Source organism: Gavia stellata, chromosome 26 (assembly GCF_030936135.1).
Source record: "Gavia stellata isolate bGavSte3 chromosome 26, bGavSte3.hap2, whole genome shotgun sequence".
NCBI classification, from domain to species: Eukaryota; Metazoa; Chordata; class Aves; order Gaviiformes; family Gaviidae; genus Gavia; species Gavia stellata.
The window spans coordinates 3,767,036-3,785,130 of NC_082619.1; the positions used below are offsets into that span (position 1 = coordinate 3,767,036).

The 18,095-nt window shown below is 45.1% G+C and overlaps 1 protein-coding gene across 1 annotated transcript; it reads left to right on the plus strand.

The window, feature by feature from the left end:
• Nucleotides 1–506: 506 nt before the first annotated feature.
• TBCEL (tubulin folding cofactor E like) lies at nucleotides 507–16,910 on the plus strand. Its single transcript, XM_009808355.2, has 7 exons — nucleotides 507–667; nucleotides 2,933–3,072; nucleotides 6,177–6,358; nucleotides 7,419–7,675; nucleotides 10,449–10,575; nucleotides 11,035–11,151; nucleotides 16,229–16,910. The coding sequence occupies exons 1-7, from the start codon at nucleotides 535–537 to the stop codon at nucleotides 16,545–16,547; spliced, it is 1,275 nt and encodes a 424-aa protein (XP_009806657.1). The 5' UTR covers nucleotides 507–534; the 3' UTR covers nucleotides 16,548–16,910.
• The last annotated feature ends 1,185 nt before the right edge of the window (nucleotides 16,911–18,095 follow it).

An 18,095-nucleotide genomic window follows, 5' to 3' on the forward strand; every position in this document is an offset into this window, starting at 1 on the left:
GGGAGCTGTGGATCCTTTTTCTTTTTCCGTTTTTTTCCCACCCAAAAAGCTGATTTTGACTGAAAGTCCTGAGTTAGAGAAGAGGGAATTTACAGGATGAAAATACATGTTCAAGCAATCTCTTACTCATAAACAGCTCTTTGCTCTTTCCCCTCCTTGCTGCCCTGGAAATGTGTTTGAGAATATCTTGTGAGGCACAGAAGTAATCTTTGCAGCCTGGGGCATATTGGGAACTGTGCTGTCAGAGCATGTGGGGCAAGGAGGTCTTGTACTTGGCCTGTAATGGTATGACTGAAAGTATGTTTGTGTAGCTTGGGCACTCCGTTTTCTTTTCAGGTAATGTTTAACTGTAATTTTGAATTGGAAATATGACCTGTTAGACTAATCTGCAGTTCAGAAGTAGTAAAATCCATGACCTGTCTGGTCCCTTTCTGTACTGTGTTCCCAAAGACCACTACTGGAGGTGATTATTAGTTGCTGACTGTTTATATGCTCTGTTTTTTTCTGCGTTAACTAGAAGTCCAAGAAGGGAGCATGGACCAGCCCAGCGGAAGAAGTTTCATGCAAGTTCTTTGTGAGAAATACAGCCCCGAGAACTTCCCATATCGTCGTGGACCTGGTATGGGGGTGCATGTCCCAGCAACTCCGCAGGGTTCACCTATGAAAGGTAGGGTTGTGGTCTTTCTGAGCATCTGCGGGGTTCTGGATGGGATCAGTTTCTTGGTAGTTCTTGCTTATGTTGAAAGAAGAATTGCCCTGAATTGACCAGGAAAAGAAACATCACGATGTATTATAACGTGTTTCTTACTGAAGAGCTGAGAGACTGGAATCTAACAAAGACTGAAAGTTGATTTAGTCGTTGAACCGGTTGCTCTAAAAAACAAGTAAGTTTACCTACAGCATAACAAAATCAGAATGCTGTCAATGAAAGATGGAAATAAGGCCCTGTGCAATGCTGAGTTTTGAGGGTTCAGCAGTCCCTGGAGCTTATTTTCTTCAGACCAGTGATACTAACTATTTTGTTGTTGGCTGCAACAACAGATATTTTGGCAGAGATGCCTTAATAAATACATAACACTTGATCTAAATTCGAGGTTGGTCCACATGCTAGCAGTGTCACGCAGTGCCGTCAACTTGCATCAATGCCTGCAGGTACAGAAGGAGTCCAGTGTACACAGGAGTGGACCATATTACAAGCCAAGCGATGAGTCATTGAATCTCCAGCTAGGCTTCTTTTGTGACAAGTGACTCATATGAATTTGTGGTTTACTTTGGTTCTTTTCTCAAGGCATCAAATGCTGTTTGATCATGCTTATGCTGACCTAGTGCAGAAATCCCCTCTCTCCTTTGCTTCTGACTTTATCGCCTTGAGGGAGTTTCAGACAGATGTGTGTCTGAAGCGCTGTGCTGCTCACGTATGTCCCTGAGCCTCCTAGACTGTGGAATCTGCATCGCTATTTCCTGCTCTTTGAACTGGACCCATTTGACACCCTTTAGTCTTCCCTCACACTTTGACGTTAGCATTTGGTTCTTGCTTTGTACAGACAAGTCTGAGATTCACGTTTATTCTACCAGAACTGCCCCTTGTGTAACCTCTTGCCCATCTTGATCTGTAAAAGTAGTTTAAATTTCCGTTGAGTCAATTTGTATCATAACCAGCCCCAAAGGGGAAAATAGCCATGGAACTTAGCTGGATGAAGTTTACAGTAACTGAGTTTGACAGAGGAGAAAGAAGGGCCTGAGTTCAGTTGAGGATAAAACGTACCACGTGTCGCTCAAAATTAACATGAATAGAAAATTGGTCTGATGGAATATTCAGTCAATGCCTTCTCTCCTGTGTGCAAGCACCCACTTACCTGAGCTGTTTGGATGCTGAAAAGAGGGCACATGTTTATAAGTCTTAAAATGTGACTGAGACATGACTTACAAGTACGTCATGACTAATTCCCAAAATACAACACTATCCTTGAAAGCCAAACACAAATGAGCCAGGAAACTTGAAAACTCGGATCACTCTAGATAATTGTCTCCTGCTAGAATCCCTTTGTAGTTGTGTAGCTGTCAAGTATTAAGGAGAGAGAAAAAGGGCCACCTTTTTAGGAAAAAGCTTGTTGTTAAATTTTAACAGATTTTGATGCTCCACAGAGGTGGGAGAACTGTATTGTGTGTGCAGGAGTGTAAGACTGATGGCTTGCCTTGCCTAAATGTGGATTTCTTGTGTTGAAATGGTTTCCTGGTACAAATCCACAGCTTTTAACTTTGTCATGTTTTGGCCTTAGCAAATCGGACTGTGATTGTGATCCAAGTCCTCATCTGTGAAACAGCTGCGAGAATGTTTACCTGCATGAGAAGGAACTAGAGAAAACCGAAGCAGAAACGTAAAAGGCAGAGCAGAGACCTAAGTTTTTCCAGGATATAAGAATGCTAAATGTTCTATATTGTTGAAAAGGGAAAGCTTGGAAAAGAAATGTTTAAATACATCCTTGCTGTTCCTAACCCCAAGTGGGCTAAGTACAAGAGGACAAGGGAGTCTGACTCTGTGCAACTAACAGTCCACCTAGTCCTGTATCCTATCTGCAGATGCCTGGGGAAGAGCATAAGTTCTGGCAAGAACTGATATGAGACATACTATAAACCACAAAAGACTGGCCCGTCCTCACCGTGGTGTGGACAGAAATGCATTTAGTAACTGAAGAGCACTGACGCTGAGCGCTACTTCATGTTCAGACACAAGAAGACTCCTTGACTGATGTCGGTCACTTGTCATAAAATCCATGTTTATCCTGAGATCTTTAAATATGTGTAACTTGTGGAATTACTGGTAGATCTTTTCTTTTGCTGAATGTCATGCTTGTTTGTGATTGTTGTTACCTTCTGTAACTAAGCAATGCAATGCTGACCAGAGGGCATCTTTTCTTATTCCCTGTTTCAGATCGCCTCAACCTTCCAAGCGTGCTAGTACTGAACAGCTGTGGCATAACCTGTGCAGGGGACGAGAATGAAATCGCCGCCTTCTGTGCTCATGTGTCTGAGCTAGATCTTTCTGACAATAAACTGGAAGACTGGCATGAGGTAAAATGGTTACATGTGCATCTTTCTTGAATAGCTTTGATGGCTACTACTATGACTGTAATGCTTTCTGGGTTTTGTGGCTTCTTTCTCATCTTTGAAGCTGATGCATATTTACTTTGACAACAACTGAGCCATAAACGTGATGAATTTAATTCACTTGGGCACTTCATTTACCTCGTGACTTACGATCTTGGCCTGTGGGTGACAAATAAGTATTTTTTTTATTGTGTAAAGCACTGGAACTGGCATTTCTAATGTCAAGAGGTTAATGAGCAGTGCAGTTTTTAAGAGTAAGAACTGAGGAGGTCCAAGTAATGGGAGTTGATTCCCAGCTTTGTCACCGATTCTGTGATGCTGGGCACGGTATTTATTCTCTCTCTGCTTTTGTTTCCCTATCTGCAAAACAGGTTTAATAACATTTACCTCAAAGGATATTTCTAAGGCCTCATTAATTAATGCTAAATGCTATTATAAAATCCTCTGAAGTGCTTGGATGAAATATGCTAGATAAATGCAATGTAATGTGAGTAAAACAATCACAATCTGTTTGAGTGTTGTTAACAGTTCCTCACTGGCTTATGTTCTGCTTTTATGTTAGTGTTTATTGTTGGAAATACGTGGAAAAGAACAGGATGTGCAACATAAAAATTATCAGTTTTTCTATTGCATCAAGCTCCTGTGTCTTTAAACAGGTAGTGAATGCAGTGTTTGCAGAAATGTCCCAGCTCTGCCATGGGGGTCGCAAAGTCAGACGCAGGATAGGTTTCCCTGTTCCCGTTATTTCCTTGTTAGCCTAGAAGGTATTAGCTCAGCAGGTGGGAGAGGGAGCTTAGGCTTGTCTGTTGAGATCAGAGCCAGGGAAGATGGTTTTGTACTGAGGACATATCTGCTAAGAACTGGGATGGTGTCTCCTGACTTGTTTTATTTTGACCCTGAAAGGCCCCCTCCCACAGTAATGAGGTGCTGCCTCTCCACTCCCTGTTCTGCCTCTTACTCTCAGTGGGGCTGGTCTCATGTCTGCTAAACAGCTGGGAGAGCTGCACATAGACTTGTCACTTGTAAGCTGCATGCCTCGCACCCTGCTATTTGTTCAGTCTGTTTAGGCTACCCTGGACAGCACAATTTGCTGGGTTCTGCATGAGCCACAGTAAAGCAGGAAATGAAAGGCTTTCTGTGTACTTTGGCTCCTTCTTCCGTGACGGGATTAAGTTTTCATAGCCCATCTGCAACAGATAAATATCTACCCGACTCTTAAAGCTCCTAGTGATGGGGATTCCAGATCCCCAGGTAGCCTCTTCCCATGCTTAGCTAATAACCTCATAGTCTAAAGTATGTAACTTAAGTATCCCATGCTGCAATTTAAGCCAATTGCTCCCTGCCCTGTTCTCAGCATCATGGAGAAGCATTCATTGCTGTACCTTATATGACAGCCTTTTATACCCATGAAGAAAAGCTTTTATGTCTCCTTTTCCTATTTTAGTATATTACTGAAAAAATCCAGTTCTTCCAGTCGTTTATCGTAGGCCATTTTTTTTAAATCCTGTGTTGTTTTTGTTGCTCTGATGTCATTCCAATTTGTCTACTTCATTCCTAAGGTGTAGTGCCCAAAACATTGACATCACCTAAGATGACATGCAAAGTGAGGCAGGTTAACTACCTCCAGCATCATGTATGCAACACTTGAATTCAACCTCGGTATGAGACAATTGCCCTTTGCTAGCAACTGGGCCCTGTTATTGACCTGTGTATATCATGGTCTGCCCCATCTCTTCCCATCCCAATCGCTTTGTGGAGTGGAGTGCTCTAGGAGGGTGTTTTCGGACTCATTTCCTGGGTTAAAGTCTTTTTCCCCAAATGTTAGTACTTTCACTCTGCTTGAACTGAACCTCTGTCTTACGGGTTTCGGATGGCTTCGCTTTGGCCTCTAGTCTTGTACCACAATGTGATGGCAGCCTTTCCCACCTTAGTATCACCCGCAGATTAAGAAAACGCATAGTGTTCAATTACTCTGGTCATTGAAAACATAATGAGTAGCATTCTGCTAGAAGACTCCCTCAGTATGTCTGCTAGCTTTGTATTGAACTCTTAACTTACAGTGCTTCTTGGGCACTGTAAGTCCTCAGTTTGCCTATGCGACTGGTGTGCGAGCGGTGTTGGAAGCTGTCATTCCCTTATACTACTTCCTACTGAATCAGTTACCCAGTCAAAGAGGAAAATTAGACTGACGTGATGTGTTCTTTACGAATTGATGCTGCCTGCCTGTTCTGTGCACTTAATCATTATTAGATGCCTACAAATTGATCAACTAAATAACCTGTTCTTGTACCTTTCTGTGTATTAGCAGTATCTAGGTCAGCACCTACCCCCATCACACAATCCATTTATGTATCCCGCACTCCAGAGCTGTACAGTCGTCGTCTCTGGCTTTTCTTTCTCTTTCTCTTTCTTGATCTTTCTTCCTTACCTCTCTGCTACTTTGCCCTCAGGGGCACATCTGTATGCACAGAAAGAGAAAGTAGCCCCAAGCAGAGTTACCTGAACATTTGGATCGATTGTAAGAAAGCTGCTGTTTTCAGAGTAATGGAATTGAATAAGAAATTAATTTTACGTGTACAGTGAGCTTCTATCTGTCTTTTACATTGGCCAAAATGGCGAGGTCTTTGGCTAGTGGGGAGCAGTGGAAAGCTGAGCAAGTGATCAAAGTGTTGGCCTTAAACTCAAGAGATATGCCCATTGCATCCCTGCCAAAAGAGGAGTATGGCATGCTGGCTCCTTTAACATGGTGCTGCTTAAGCTTGGTGTTGAGGTGGATTTTATGACCTCTCCCAAGAGACTGGCTTTCTCTTATCAAGCTGCTCCGAGAATGTAATTAAATGAACTGTTGAGGTGAATGAGCAATTAACCAATCAATCTAGATCAGTGAATAGCTGGAGTATGAATTACAGGTAGTTATCCAGAAGCCTTATTTTTTTCCCCATATCATGTCTTTGGCTTGTGGTGATTCTGAAGGGCCCCCTTTTAGGAGATGGGATATTATTGCACGAGATCTGATTACTGCCTGATACGCATTTCTTTATTTGTCTTTTTTTTCCCTTCCCACTTAGGTCAGTAAAATTGTGTCCAACGTTCCCCACTTGGAGTTTCTAAACTTGAGTTCCAACCCTCTCAGTTTGTCCGTTTTAGAGAGAAGGTGTGCTGGGTCTTTCGCTGGTGTTCGCAAACTTGTGCTCAACAACAGCAAAGCTTCCTGGGAAACAGTCCACACAATCCTGCAGGAATTACCAGAGTAAGCATGGGGAATTGGGCGTAGAAAGGGGTGCTCGCTACCCGCAGGTCAAGGCTGGCTTATCGAATCACATGGTGAGGGATGAGAGGGGTGTGAGGATGCAAACATGATCGGCAGAGAAAGAGGGAATTCTTTTCTTTGGGAGCTTGGGATCTGGCCAGGTTAATGCTTGACATTGTCTTAAAAACTGAACTTGTGTGGCGCTGCAAAGCCCGGGGCTTCTCATCCAAATCTAAATACCAGAGATGGATAATCACCCCGACAATGTAGGCGGTGACATGCTTTCCTCTGAGTCACTGCAGAATGAATGATGCAGTGCATACCTGTACTAATAACTTTTGAATGGGATGTAAGTCTGAGGGTCTGGCCACTTGTCAAGTAATATTTCATCGTGCTTTTTCTGTGCAAAAGTGTTGATTTCTGTGGCTTGGTCACGGTCCACCTTGGTAGTGGCATTCTGCTTCTACGAATGTCCTTGGTGGCTTTGTTTTGATAACAGATTCCTCTTCGTACAGCTTTGTAAGCGGAGATGATGACAGCAGTATATCCTGCGTGGCCAGTGTACGCTTCCCTGGGATTAGGAGAGCTAGTTTAGTTGTCTGAAAACTTAGTGGAACCTCTTCTTTCTTTAATGGGAATCTTTGGCACAACCAGTGATGTGGGGAAAAAAGTGTCATCTGTGTTGTATAAAACCACCTTTTTAAATTAAGTGGTGAGCATTGAGAGCAGGTACCAATCACCATTGGAGCTGGGTTGGTGGCTTGGCGGGCACAAATGTGGAACACTACCCCGAGCAATCTGTCACACAATACTGGGAGGCTAGGAGAACACTTAGAGGTGTTTTTATCTGTGGAGGAAGTTTACGGACGGGAGCGAAGACATAGTCGAAACATTCCATATGGAGTGCTCAAAGGTCTTCTCTACACCAAGGTTTCAAATCATGTAAGAGCCGTTACAGAAAGTCATGTTAAAATCACATATGCATGTCCCTGTACCCAAGAGGATAGCCATTTTTCAAGGTATGTTGAGATGTTGATGTCATCTTTCTTCCCCTGTGCAGCTTGGAGGAGCTCTTCCTGTGCCTTAACGACTATGAAACAGTGTCTTGTTCTCCGGTTTGCTGTCAGTCTCTCAAATTACTCCACATAACTGACAATAATCTTCAAGACTGGACTGAAATTCGAAAACTGGGAATTATGTTTCCATCACTGGACACGCTTATCCTGGCTAACAACAACCTCACGACCATTGAAGAGTCAGAAGATTCCCTAGCAAGGCTGTTCCCCAACCTGCGATCCATCAATTTGCACAAGTCAGGTGAGAGTCTGGAAGCAGTATGCTTTTTTTTCTCAGCATAAGTGACAGGAGTTGATGGGAGTCTCTCCTCCTGAGTAGGTGAAAAACACACTTGCTTTGTGCTCCTTGAAACTTTGGCCTTGGGGTGGTTGCTTCTTAGGCCTGTGTTAGCAGTAAGTAGCCTGCAGTCAACATTGCTTCCTGCAAAGTGTGAGAGAGGGCAGGTGAAGGCAGAAGTGCTGAGGAAGAGACTAAACTTTTGGGGTGGTTCTGTTGCTGTAGCAGAGATGAAAATGTCCAGGGACCTTTGTCCCAATCTATCCTGGCTTCTTAGCAGAATCAAAAAGCTGTTGATAAATGTAGTCCCAACAGACCTATCTTGTTGAAATCCAGTTTCCTGATGGTGCTAATGCAGGGCGATGCAAGCAGATGTACTGAAGCGCGCTAACCTGAAGAATGTAGCATTAGGAGAGGAAAACAGGCAAGAAATCAACTTGCCTGTCTCTGTGGGCTTTACCTGCTGCTTTTGGTAGTTAGTCATTACCTCAAAGATAAGTCAGAGTAGTGTGGACTGGCAGTTATTCAAAATGAGCTGGCAAAGGTTTTTTACCTTAGTAGTTTCCCTCTGTTTCCTGTCCCCGCCTCAGGCACTTCTGGCTGGAGAAGGATAAATAAATGTCTGGCAGTGGAGGGGATGAAAGAATCCTGTTTGCCTTTTATTCCCTATTTTGTCTTGGGTAAAATGAGCGTATGTGTAGGTGTAGGTATGTGGCATGTAAGGGCCGAGCATTCACCAGCAAAAGCTGTCTGTCATCTGTACTCAGTTATTAGAAGCTCACCACGAGTTGTGCTCGAGGCTGCTTTTACACTTCAGCCCCAGAGAATTTTCAGTCAATGCTCCAGAAAGAGAATAAGCATTTGGCATATCGGGAAGGGCACCCCGTGGTCAGAGAGAGGGAGCTGCAGGGCAGCTTGTGAGGGCTGTGACGTGTTTGTGAGATGACACGTATGCCAGAAGTTCTTCTGCAGGAGTACTTAATGCATCACCATCTTTTGTTCTTTACAGCTTTATATGCTGTGCAAACGATAGTTAAGTGTTAGCCAAGGTAGAAGGTACTTCATTAACACGCTCTGCAATGTAAGCATCAAGGAATCCCTATAATAAAAGCTTAAAGCTAACTAGAGGAAGAAAAGCCTGTTAAGCTGGATTTGAAAGCACTGTCTCACTGAGGAGCAAGTGCTCCTGTGGTAAGTAGTTTTGCAATTTTGATGCCAGATATTTAAGAACTCTGGATTCTGTATTGCATTTTGATGTTTTGGGAGCGGAAAGGCAAATAGAAATCCCAAGGAGCATGTTAAACTAGGAACGTGTTAAAGTTCGTTTTTTTTTTTTTAGGGAAAGTTGATGCACTCCAAAATTCTGTCATGTGAAGACTCCAAACTGATGCCTCTTTTTGCAGGCTCTTTTAGCTTAGTGGAGATCTGGGATGAGCTGAAGAGAATGTTTTTTAGTGAAGTTATAGCGCAACGGGGTCATGAAGGGATGAACGGATTTTCCTGCCGAGGCAGATGCCATGTCTGACAGCAATTTCTGCTTCAGAGGTGGTTGTCTCTCTGCACTAGCTTTCTCCCAGCTACAAGAGCTTTTTGGCCCTTTCAGAGCGACATGATTCAGAGAGGTATCAGGCAGTCTTTGGTGACATTGTACCCCAGAGATCAGGTGGAAGAGTTCTCCTGTCACAAACTTCTACTCCATTTGTCTGTAAATGTGGCTGATGCTGATACCCAGAGGATGGCTTTAGGCATAGGTGACCTTGGCAGAGGTGTTTCGAGCACTATGGGGAAAGGACACTCTCTCTGTCCACCTTGCACGCAGTGCCGTGATACTTACAGGAGTTTTGTTTCTGCTCTGAAAAGAGACCCTTCTTCTGAGCTGTGGCTGTGACGCATGGTTTGGGCTTGAACTTGGCATTTCCTGAGAGGCTTAGCTCAAATGAGACCCCTGATTTTGTTTGAACCAATAATTTTTCTGGTTTTTCACATTTTCTGTGCTTTATGGGTGAAGCTGTTGAATGTTGTTCGGAGAAACCAGTTTTCTACCTCACATTGCCAGTGTAAGCTTCTGGAACAGTCATTGGAAAAGCATCGTGGTAAACTTCAAGATGAGTAGTGTTGATCTCACCACGTAATCAAGGCCGTACTGTTGCTTGATCCTCAGCTTCTTTGTTTTACCCTCTCTGCTTGCCTTGTTATCCCGAACGTCAGGTCTTGAGGGGGCTGAAATTGAGTTAAAGCCTTTTTCATTAAATGGCTGGATGGCTTCTGGGACTGTTTTACCATTGTGTCATGAGCAGAAATGGGACCCAAGGTGGTCATGTGTGCGAGGTAAAGCCATTTGATGGCTATTTAGCAATGCCTTGAATGACAGAAGTCCTGATGACTTTAATACTACTTAAGGCAGCATCCCTTTATAGATGCATCCATCATAACTGATGCTAGTCAGTCCTCAGCAGTGAGGCCAAAGGCTGAGTGGTCCATAAAAAAACTAAGCTCCATGATCAGCCATGGAGATCATCCTTCTAGACTTACAAAATGGCATAAGAGAATTTAAACTACTCTGTCTTGTAAGGAAATAAGGAGATTTTTTGCAGCGCGTCATGAGCAAAAAGCCGACTTCTCAAAGAAACAGCAGTTGACACTCGTCTGTCACATATGTTCTTTAGCTGTGTCTGATTATCTTGGATACATGATGTATTATCTGTGTTTGTTTAAACAAGTTTTTTCTTCTGAGCAGGTCTGCATTGCTGGGAAGACATTGACAAGTTAAATTCTTTTCCCAAGCTCGAGGAAGTGAAATTGCTAGGAATTCCTTTGCTGCAGTCCTACACCACCGAGGAACGCAGGAAGCTGCTAATAGCCAGGTCTGTTGCTGGTTTATTCTGCTCGGCAGAAGCGTTACATGGCAATGAATGGCTGGGAGTCCCCGGCTGGGGGGGTAATTGGAGGAAGAGGCTGTTAGGAGATGGGGTTTTGTATGAATTTGCCACTCAGAAAGATTTGAGCTTTTTTTTGTTGTGTGGGAAAGTGGGAGTAGTGGAAATGTTAAGTCTAACTTTACTTCTCAGAGAAATTTTTGAGTCTCATACATGCCTGTGCAAACAATGCATATATGTGGCAAAATGAAAATGAGTAGTTTTGAATGTGCTTGGAGAAACTGCGTGGAACTTGACCTCTCTCATGGGTACCGAGGCGTAAGCTACCTGGCAGGATTCTCCTGGTGTTAATGTTCTGGCATGTTGCTTTTGACGGTGACTGCCTTGTTGGTCATCCTGTCTGGGTTTCTCTTCTTGCTGACTATATTTCTTGGTGCCTGCATGCAGGTTGCCATCTATCATCAAACTCAACGGAAGCATCGTTGCCGATGGGGAGCGAGAGGACTCGGAGCGATTCTTCATCCGATATTACATGGAGTTCCCGGAGGAGGAAGTCCCATTCAGGTATGAATTCTTTGTCGTGGAATGGAGAGTAGGGGCAGAAGGGGGGCGAGGCAAAAGGAAAGGTGACTGAACAGATGATGTTACATGGGAAATGTGGGCTAGCTGTTCCATGAAAAAAACATCCCTCGCCTTCCTCCTGTCTTGCCTTCCTCAATCTGTTTTAGTTATTGTCGTTATATTAGAGTGTTGTCTGATGACTTGTAGAATCACTTCTGAGTCAAATTTGGTCTTAAAGTGCCACGTCAAGTGCCATTAAACAACACGACTGTTCAGTTCATGATCTTCATTGCTTTCTAGCCCCTGATGGCTGGCTTCGTAATCCACCTGTGTTTGGGAGTCCCCAAAAGCCAGTACAGATCGTGCTCTCTGGTGCTAGGCCAGGGCGTCTAATTCTCTTGACCATCTGGTGTGTGGAATGTGACTGGCAATGGGAAGCTGTCCCCTCACTTTCAGGCCTGCAAATCGCAAGTCTGATAGTTTTTCTTTGCCAAAAAAGTATACCCAATGATCCGTTAATCTTAGTAAACTAATGAACTTTGACAGCTGCTGTTCAGTCGGTATCTTCTCTGTGCCAGCATCTACTTACTGCTTCTTAATGGGCTGAGGACGGATCATGGAGCATCAAGCCACTGCATTTATGTGCCTTTTGCACTAGGACCCTTGTGTGTTTTTCAGACAATGAAGCTTTGTAGCCCTTTCTTTACAGAAAGGAGGTGGGACAAGAGTGTGTGTCCGTGTGTCCCTGGGGGGACAGACGGAGGTAAGGACAAACTGAGGTAGAGGAGGTCAAAGATATGGCCCTGTACAGATGACAGATGTGCAAACGGAATCTGTTTGGTGTTTATGTTGGCTGGTCAGTGTTTCCCCTAGTTTAACTTTTAGGTAAAATGTCTCTTGTTTTTCAAAAGCACTGGGAAGGCTGGAATGGGGGATGAGGGCATGGCGTTTTGTATGAATGCTAATAGGTCTGGCGATTATAGTATTTGTTAAGGGCGTACTGGGGTCAGTTCAGAGGCGAAGGGTACTAATGTAATCAGGAAGACAAGACAGCTGGTGATCCCTCTTCTGCCTTTTTCTGAGGAAAAGTCCAGGCTTGTAATTTTAGAAGCCCTTGAAGTAGAAAAATTGAAACAAGTATTGGAAGGGATAGTAGCAGAGGCAGAGAATGCAGGGGAGAGGAAGGGGGAACGGGGACTGCGAGCTTGTGGCACTGCTCCCAAAAAAGATTATTTTCCATAAGATTTTATTTCTAAGAAAACTGTTTCATGTCTCTGTGTTTGTGGCTCCAGAAGGGGAGAATAGCAGAGCAGCTGAGCCCAACAGCTGCAGCGGCGTCCTGCCCTTTTTGCTGACCTGGAAAACCAGCCGGGAGAAGGCAAGGCAGGCCCTCAGGGTGAAAGCGGTGTATTCGATTGCAGACTGGGAGGGGAACTACGGTGCAAGTAGCCCTTTGATCCTGGTGGAACAAGTGTGCCGCCCTGAGCTCAGGAGGAAGGGTTTGCACATGAGAGGGAAGGTAAATAAATAGGTGGGAGGCTCTGAAACTTTTCCTGCTGGACTTGCATCTCTGGGTATTGTGGTGATAGGTGCCTTGCATGTCCAGGACCCATATATCATTGAGAAGGAGACAGTGGGGTATAGCTTTAGACATGCATGATGCTACTGTTAGGATGTGAATTTTGGGAACAGGCTGTTTGCATCCACGTAGTTACACAGTACCACACACAACTGGGGTTGGTTTCCAGGTGGAAGCTCAGGTAAGAAATTACTAGTACCTCACCCATCCAGAAAAGCTGGGCTTCTTGACCAACATGCTAGCTTTATGCTATTTTGGTAAGATACAGGAGAATTACCTCCCCCTCTGATTTCTTAACCTTTAAACACTGTTACTGCCCTTTTCGTGATCAATGGGCTCTTTGTCTGAATCCCTTCATCTGTGCAGCGTTTCCAAGAGACTTGTGCAGCTACTAAAGAGGGTTGTTCTGTTCTGGAGGAGTTGTGTGCCACTACAGGCTATTTTCTAATGAGGCTGCAGATTGCTGAGAGTGTCCCTAGTGCCGAGGGCCAGGTTTCAGTTCCTGGACCCATACGCAGCAGCCCTTGTAGGAAGAGAAACCTGGTATTCTTTGCAGAGGGATTTTGTGTGTGTTTATTGCTAAAGCTTCCTCCTCTTTGCTCCCAAATCTGGTGTGGTTTCTCCGAAGGTGGTTTGTAATTAGAATCTAATCAGGACACACGTGTGTTGTTGCTTGGGGATATGGCATCTGCATTGCAGTGCTGCCTCAGGCGGAGGAAGAAGACACGCTTGGGCACGGAAAACTTACGAGTGTAAGCAGCCCCCCTCAAGACTGTCGAGGTGCAGCGTGTGATAAGCGAACATCACACTCTCTTACGGCAAAACCCTGTGCTTGCATTGCATGTCTTCATGGGCTGCAGCTCGAAGGGATTGGAAAGGGAGGGAAATGGACAGAATAATTTCACTCTCTGGATGTCGTGGGTGAGAAAGGAACGCCAAGTGTACAATCCAATACTGGCTGTCTTCTTGAGTGACGTCTTTGTGTCTGTGGGTTTTTAATGAGACCTCTGCTTGTCTGGTCCGCTGTTTATCTGCAGAGTATCAGAGACGCTTTTAGCCAGGCTCAGTTCTTCAGCATCTTCTGGTCTGGCAACCAGCGTCTGCCAGGCTGCAAGGGGTGATTATAAAAGTCTCCAGTGTGCCTATTACCGGGGTACAAAAGAACCATATGAGCAGTGTGCCTTCATCCTTATTGATTTGAGGAAAGCCAGTCATTCAGACTCCTACTTTCTTTGCAGGCTGCACCTAGCATACAAGGAGCAGGCTGGGAAGCTTGTTCTGCCTTTCCTTGACATGAGAAAATTTAAGACAACATTGCCTGACCCTCCTCATATTACAGCATGCGTTTGGGTAATCTTAGCCCACTCATGGTACTTCTCTCTCAGCTTGCTTGAAATTTGTCCCCCTCTTTATACTCTTCCCACCATCAGCCCTGTTCACTGCAGTTTCCCTTATTGCGTGAATTGGGGCAGTACTTCTGGTCGGCACGTAAGAAATTGCTGATGGTCTGCAGTGGAAACTGTGCTGCAAAGAAATCCTCCCCGTCGGTGACATGTTGGCTAGTACTTGCTCTTACTGTGGGCAGTAGCCCGGTGGGTAAAATATGGGGAGCATGTCATCTCCTCTCAGCACTAATGGCTTTTCCAAATAAATAGGCCTGATCCTATCACCCCGTTGACTGTGAGAGCAGGACTTTGGACGCTCTGCCCTGATGAAGGCTCATTTTGTCTGTGAGACTGGGGAAATCCTAGTGTGTTGTGGCCCTTACCTCATTTCCCGGCAGACAGAGGGTCTGCTGTTCTCCAGGAACATTCCTGCCTTCAGCAGGATTCCCTGGGGTCACCTGGCTTGCCAGGTCCCATCATCTCTCGACAGGGGCCGTGACACAGCACTGATCACATTCAGCTCAGACTCGGATTGGGAACAAAAAGAGCTTTCTGTACAGCGCATAGTGGAGGGCCTCTGAAATGTTACCTTTTCTCGGCAGCTCTTGGTCTTTGTCATTTCAATCACATTGTGTTTTGTGTTGCCATTTCACCTCTTTCCCAGCCAGGCACGGGAGATGCAGCCTTGCCCAATCGGAGCGATACCCGCTGAAGGTGGTGGGAGCGTGAGATGGGCTTTACATTGCAGGGGATGGCTTCCGGGACGGACCTTGTGAAGGACAGTCGGAGAACTTTGCTCCACGGAGAAAGTGCTGGTAGAGCGTGTGGCTCTGCTAGTAAAATTCCCATGTCATTTTAGGGTAGGTGTGAAGGATCAGTTGGCAAGAAGTCCCCCATTTGTTGTCAGTTTCCAAACCATGCGGCAGCTCACCTTGATTTGGTGATCTTGGTGATTTCGTGCTCAGTGGACTGTAACATTTGAGACTTAGCTAAGCCTCTTGGAAAACAGCAGGAATGTCTGAAAATCAGTCAGGCCGTGAAGCCTCAGGTACTGGGAATCCGGACTGAGGGCCGTATCCTTTGTGTGAGCACTAGCTTCGTTCTGGCACTCTAGTGAAGTGTTTTCACTGGAGCAGGAGGCGTAAAGTCTTACAAGCGTAGCGTCCTCTCTTTCTTCCAAATCCCCCTGCAGCCACGGCTGGGGTTTCTGAAATTGTAGGAGCCCAGCTGAGAGCTTCCCTGCTCAGTTTTGTTCAGGAAGCTATTTTGAGACTAGTTAGCTCGAACGTCTCATGTTGGTGATAACTTCACCTTCCTCAGCTAAATACCTCCTCCCTAATTGGATGCTCGCTTGTGTTTGTGTCAATGCCACGGTGCAGCTTGGGGACTGTGAGACAAGGTGACTGGAGCGGATGGGCTTTCTGGGTTTTATTTTCACCTTTTCAGCATCTTGTTTGAGAAACACTGTGTGCTCTGTGAAGTGTCATGCTGGCAGGGAAGAAAACACGACTCATACCATCCAGATTTATTCCTAATGGATGTCTGTTCAGGTCATCAGACTTCAGTCAGGGTGAATGTTGTCTCACATGATGAACATTCAGCTCCCCAAAGTGTGAGAGATTTGGTGCCAAATGGACAAGATAGCTGGGGTTTTCCTTTAGTCACTGCAGGGCAGGAGACTTGTATGGAGAGCGGCATGTACTAACGGGCTGTGAATGCTAGCACAGCAATGTTCTTTGCTCGTGGGAGCCTCATCCATCCTTCCCACCTTGACCAAAATGCCTGTTAAACTGAGAGATGTTTTGGAAGAGCCATATGCCAGCTAGTTGCTGACGTGGAGGATGAGGACAGCTCATCACTGCCTGAGTTCTGGTTTTAGCTCTCATCAGAGAGTTCTGGGCTTTAGATGAATCGCGCCTTGGAATCTGTGCTTACCCTCTTGTCATCCGGTCACTCCATGCAGATGTTCGTTTGTACTTCGCAACCTAGTAGCGCCCTTGGATGATTGCAGCTAAAGTGGGTTAGTATCATAATGCGAAACAGAAACTGCCTTGTGAAACCTGCATTGGCTGTATGAGCAACTGTACCGTAACTCTGGGTTTGTTTAATTTTTCAGGTATCACGAGCTGGTCACAAAGTACGGGAAGCTGGAGCCCCTGGCAGTCGTGGATCTTCGGCCACAGAGCAGCGTGAAGGTGGAGGTTCACTTCCAGGATAAGGTGGAAGAGATGTCGATTCGTCTCGATCAGACTGTGGCAGAATTGAAGAAGCACTTAAAAACTATAGTGCAGTTGTCAACAAGCAACATGCTGCTCTTCTACTTGGACCAGGAAGCTCCCTTTGGTCCTGAGGAGATGAAATACAGCTCACGAGCACTGCATTCTTACGGCATTCGGGATGGAGATAAAATTTATGTGGAGCCCAGAATGAAATAGCCTCTTTTGACCTTGTGAGTGCACGCACGTGCACACACATGCCCCCACACACCCACACACATGCATTAAGGAGTTTTTGCAAGGTTTTTATTTCAGTTGGTTGGTTGAGGTTTGGTTGCGTTTCTGTAGCAGGTAATTTCTTAGCCCGGAGGAAGTGCTCTGATCTGAGAACCATGCCCACCATCCACTGCAGGTGACCTTGAGGTGACAATTGACTTCAGTGCATGTGTTTCAGTGTGTGCAATACCTTGATGTTTTCTTCGATGCTCCGGTATACTCGTGATTTGGCATGAATGGTCAGTTGTTCAAGCTAAAGAATGCTAGGGTCCGTAAGGGAGAAGGTAGCTCGGTGCAGAATTTGACCTGTTTTTTTCTTTTTCTAAATTTTTGGGGTTTTGGCTCCACCAGAGCGCCCTTTGCCCTAGCTATCTGACTGTGGCTCGAGCTTGTTGAAGTATGTTTTTTTGCAGCTGGGTGCTGTCTCAACCTTTTCTCGTGCTCGAGTTCACTGAGAAGATGTAAAACAGTATTCCGCTTGATTCAGAGCTCAGGTACTTAGTGCATCCACTTAACTCCACTGGTTTGGTTTGTACGAGTGCACAAAATGGGGGAAAGAAAGAGACCTTATTAGAAAGAAACAATTTATTTTCAAAATGCACACTTTATATCCACGCTGTCCTATTCTGATTTTTGGGAAAAAAAGAGTGTTGATTTCTGTAGCCATCTCACAAGTGTCTTCAGCCTGTACCGCTGGCAGTCTGGAGGCAAAGGGATCCTTGCCGTGTGCATCACAAAGTGAATTTTGGAAGGTGGTGGATAGGCGTTGCATTGGAAGGGCTTTTAGAGTAACAGGTCAAAAAGGCGTTAAAGAGGAGATTCCCCCATTGGCCGTGATTCATTCCCACGATGCTGAAGAGATCCTCCAATATGCACTTAACCTTGTACCAGTTTGTACTGGAAGTGGAATGGCTAAAATCGCTCTTCTGGGAGAGAGTAAGAGTAAAGTTGAAGTTTGCATTTGTTGCTGTTGCACCAGAAATGAAACCTAGCACTTTCCCCGTGGGCCCCTGGCTGTGGGGTCCCTGCTTAGGGTCCGAACTAGGAGAATGTGTTGGCTCGGATCAGTTTCTAGAAGATGAGTAACAAAGCAACTAGACTTGTGTTCATTGTAAAGCAGGTTTTCACTATCTATATTGGCTTCCCCCCACACGCACCTCGTAGGCATCACGTGCTGCTGCTTAAATTAGTTCCTGTTTTCTACTGCAGAGCAGATTCCCTTTCTTGTGCGATGAAATCCTCCTTCCTTTATCTCGTTTTGCTTTTCTGTGTCCTCCCTTGTTCCTCTGTCCCCCTGACAAGTTGAAGACTTTTCAAATTACCTAGTTAGAAGCAGCTGCATAACAGTTTTTGAAGCTGTGCAGTGAGGGCTCTAGTTACACATGAACTTTTGACCTTAATTTTGAAATGCTCCCTTATCCCCACGTGCACTTTCTTTCCCATGATGCTTTTGTCCACATCACCAAGCTCCTTTTATATTCTTGGAGTTGT

Bases quoted from the DNA above. Each gene is read 5' to 3' on its own strand.
- TBCEL (XM_009808355.2), top strand. From the start codon at position 535: ATGGACCAGCCCAGCGGAAGAAGTTTCATGCAAGTTCTTTGTGAGAAA. The intron at 668-2,932 runs GTAGGGTTGTGG...TCCCTGTTTCAG, and splicing joins GCAGGGTTCACCTATGAAAG to ATCGCCTCAACCTTCCAAGC. The intron at 6,359-7,418 runs GTAAGCATGGGG...TCCCCTGTGCAG, and splicing joins ATCCTGCAGGAATTACCAGA to CTTGGAGGAGCTCTTCCTGT.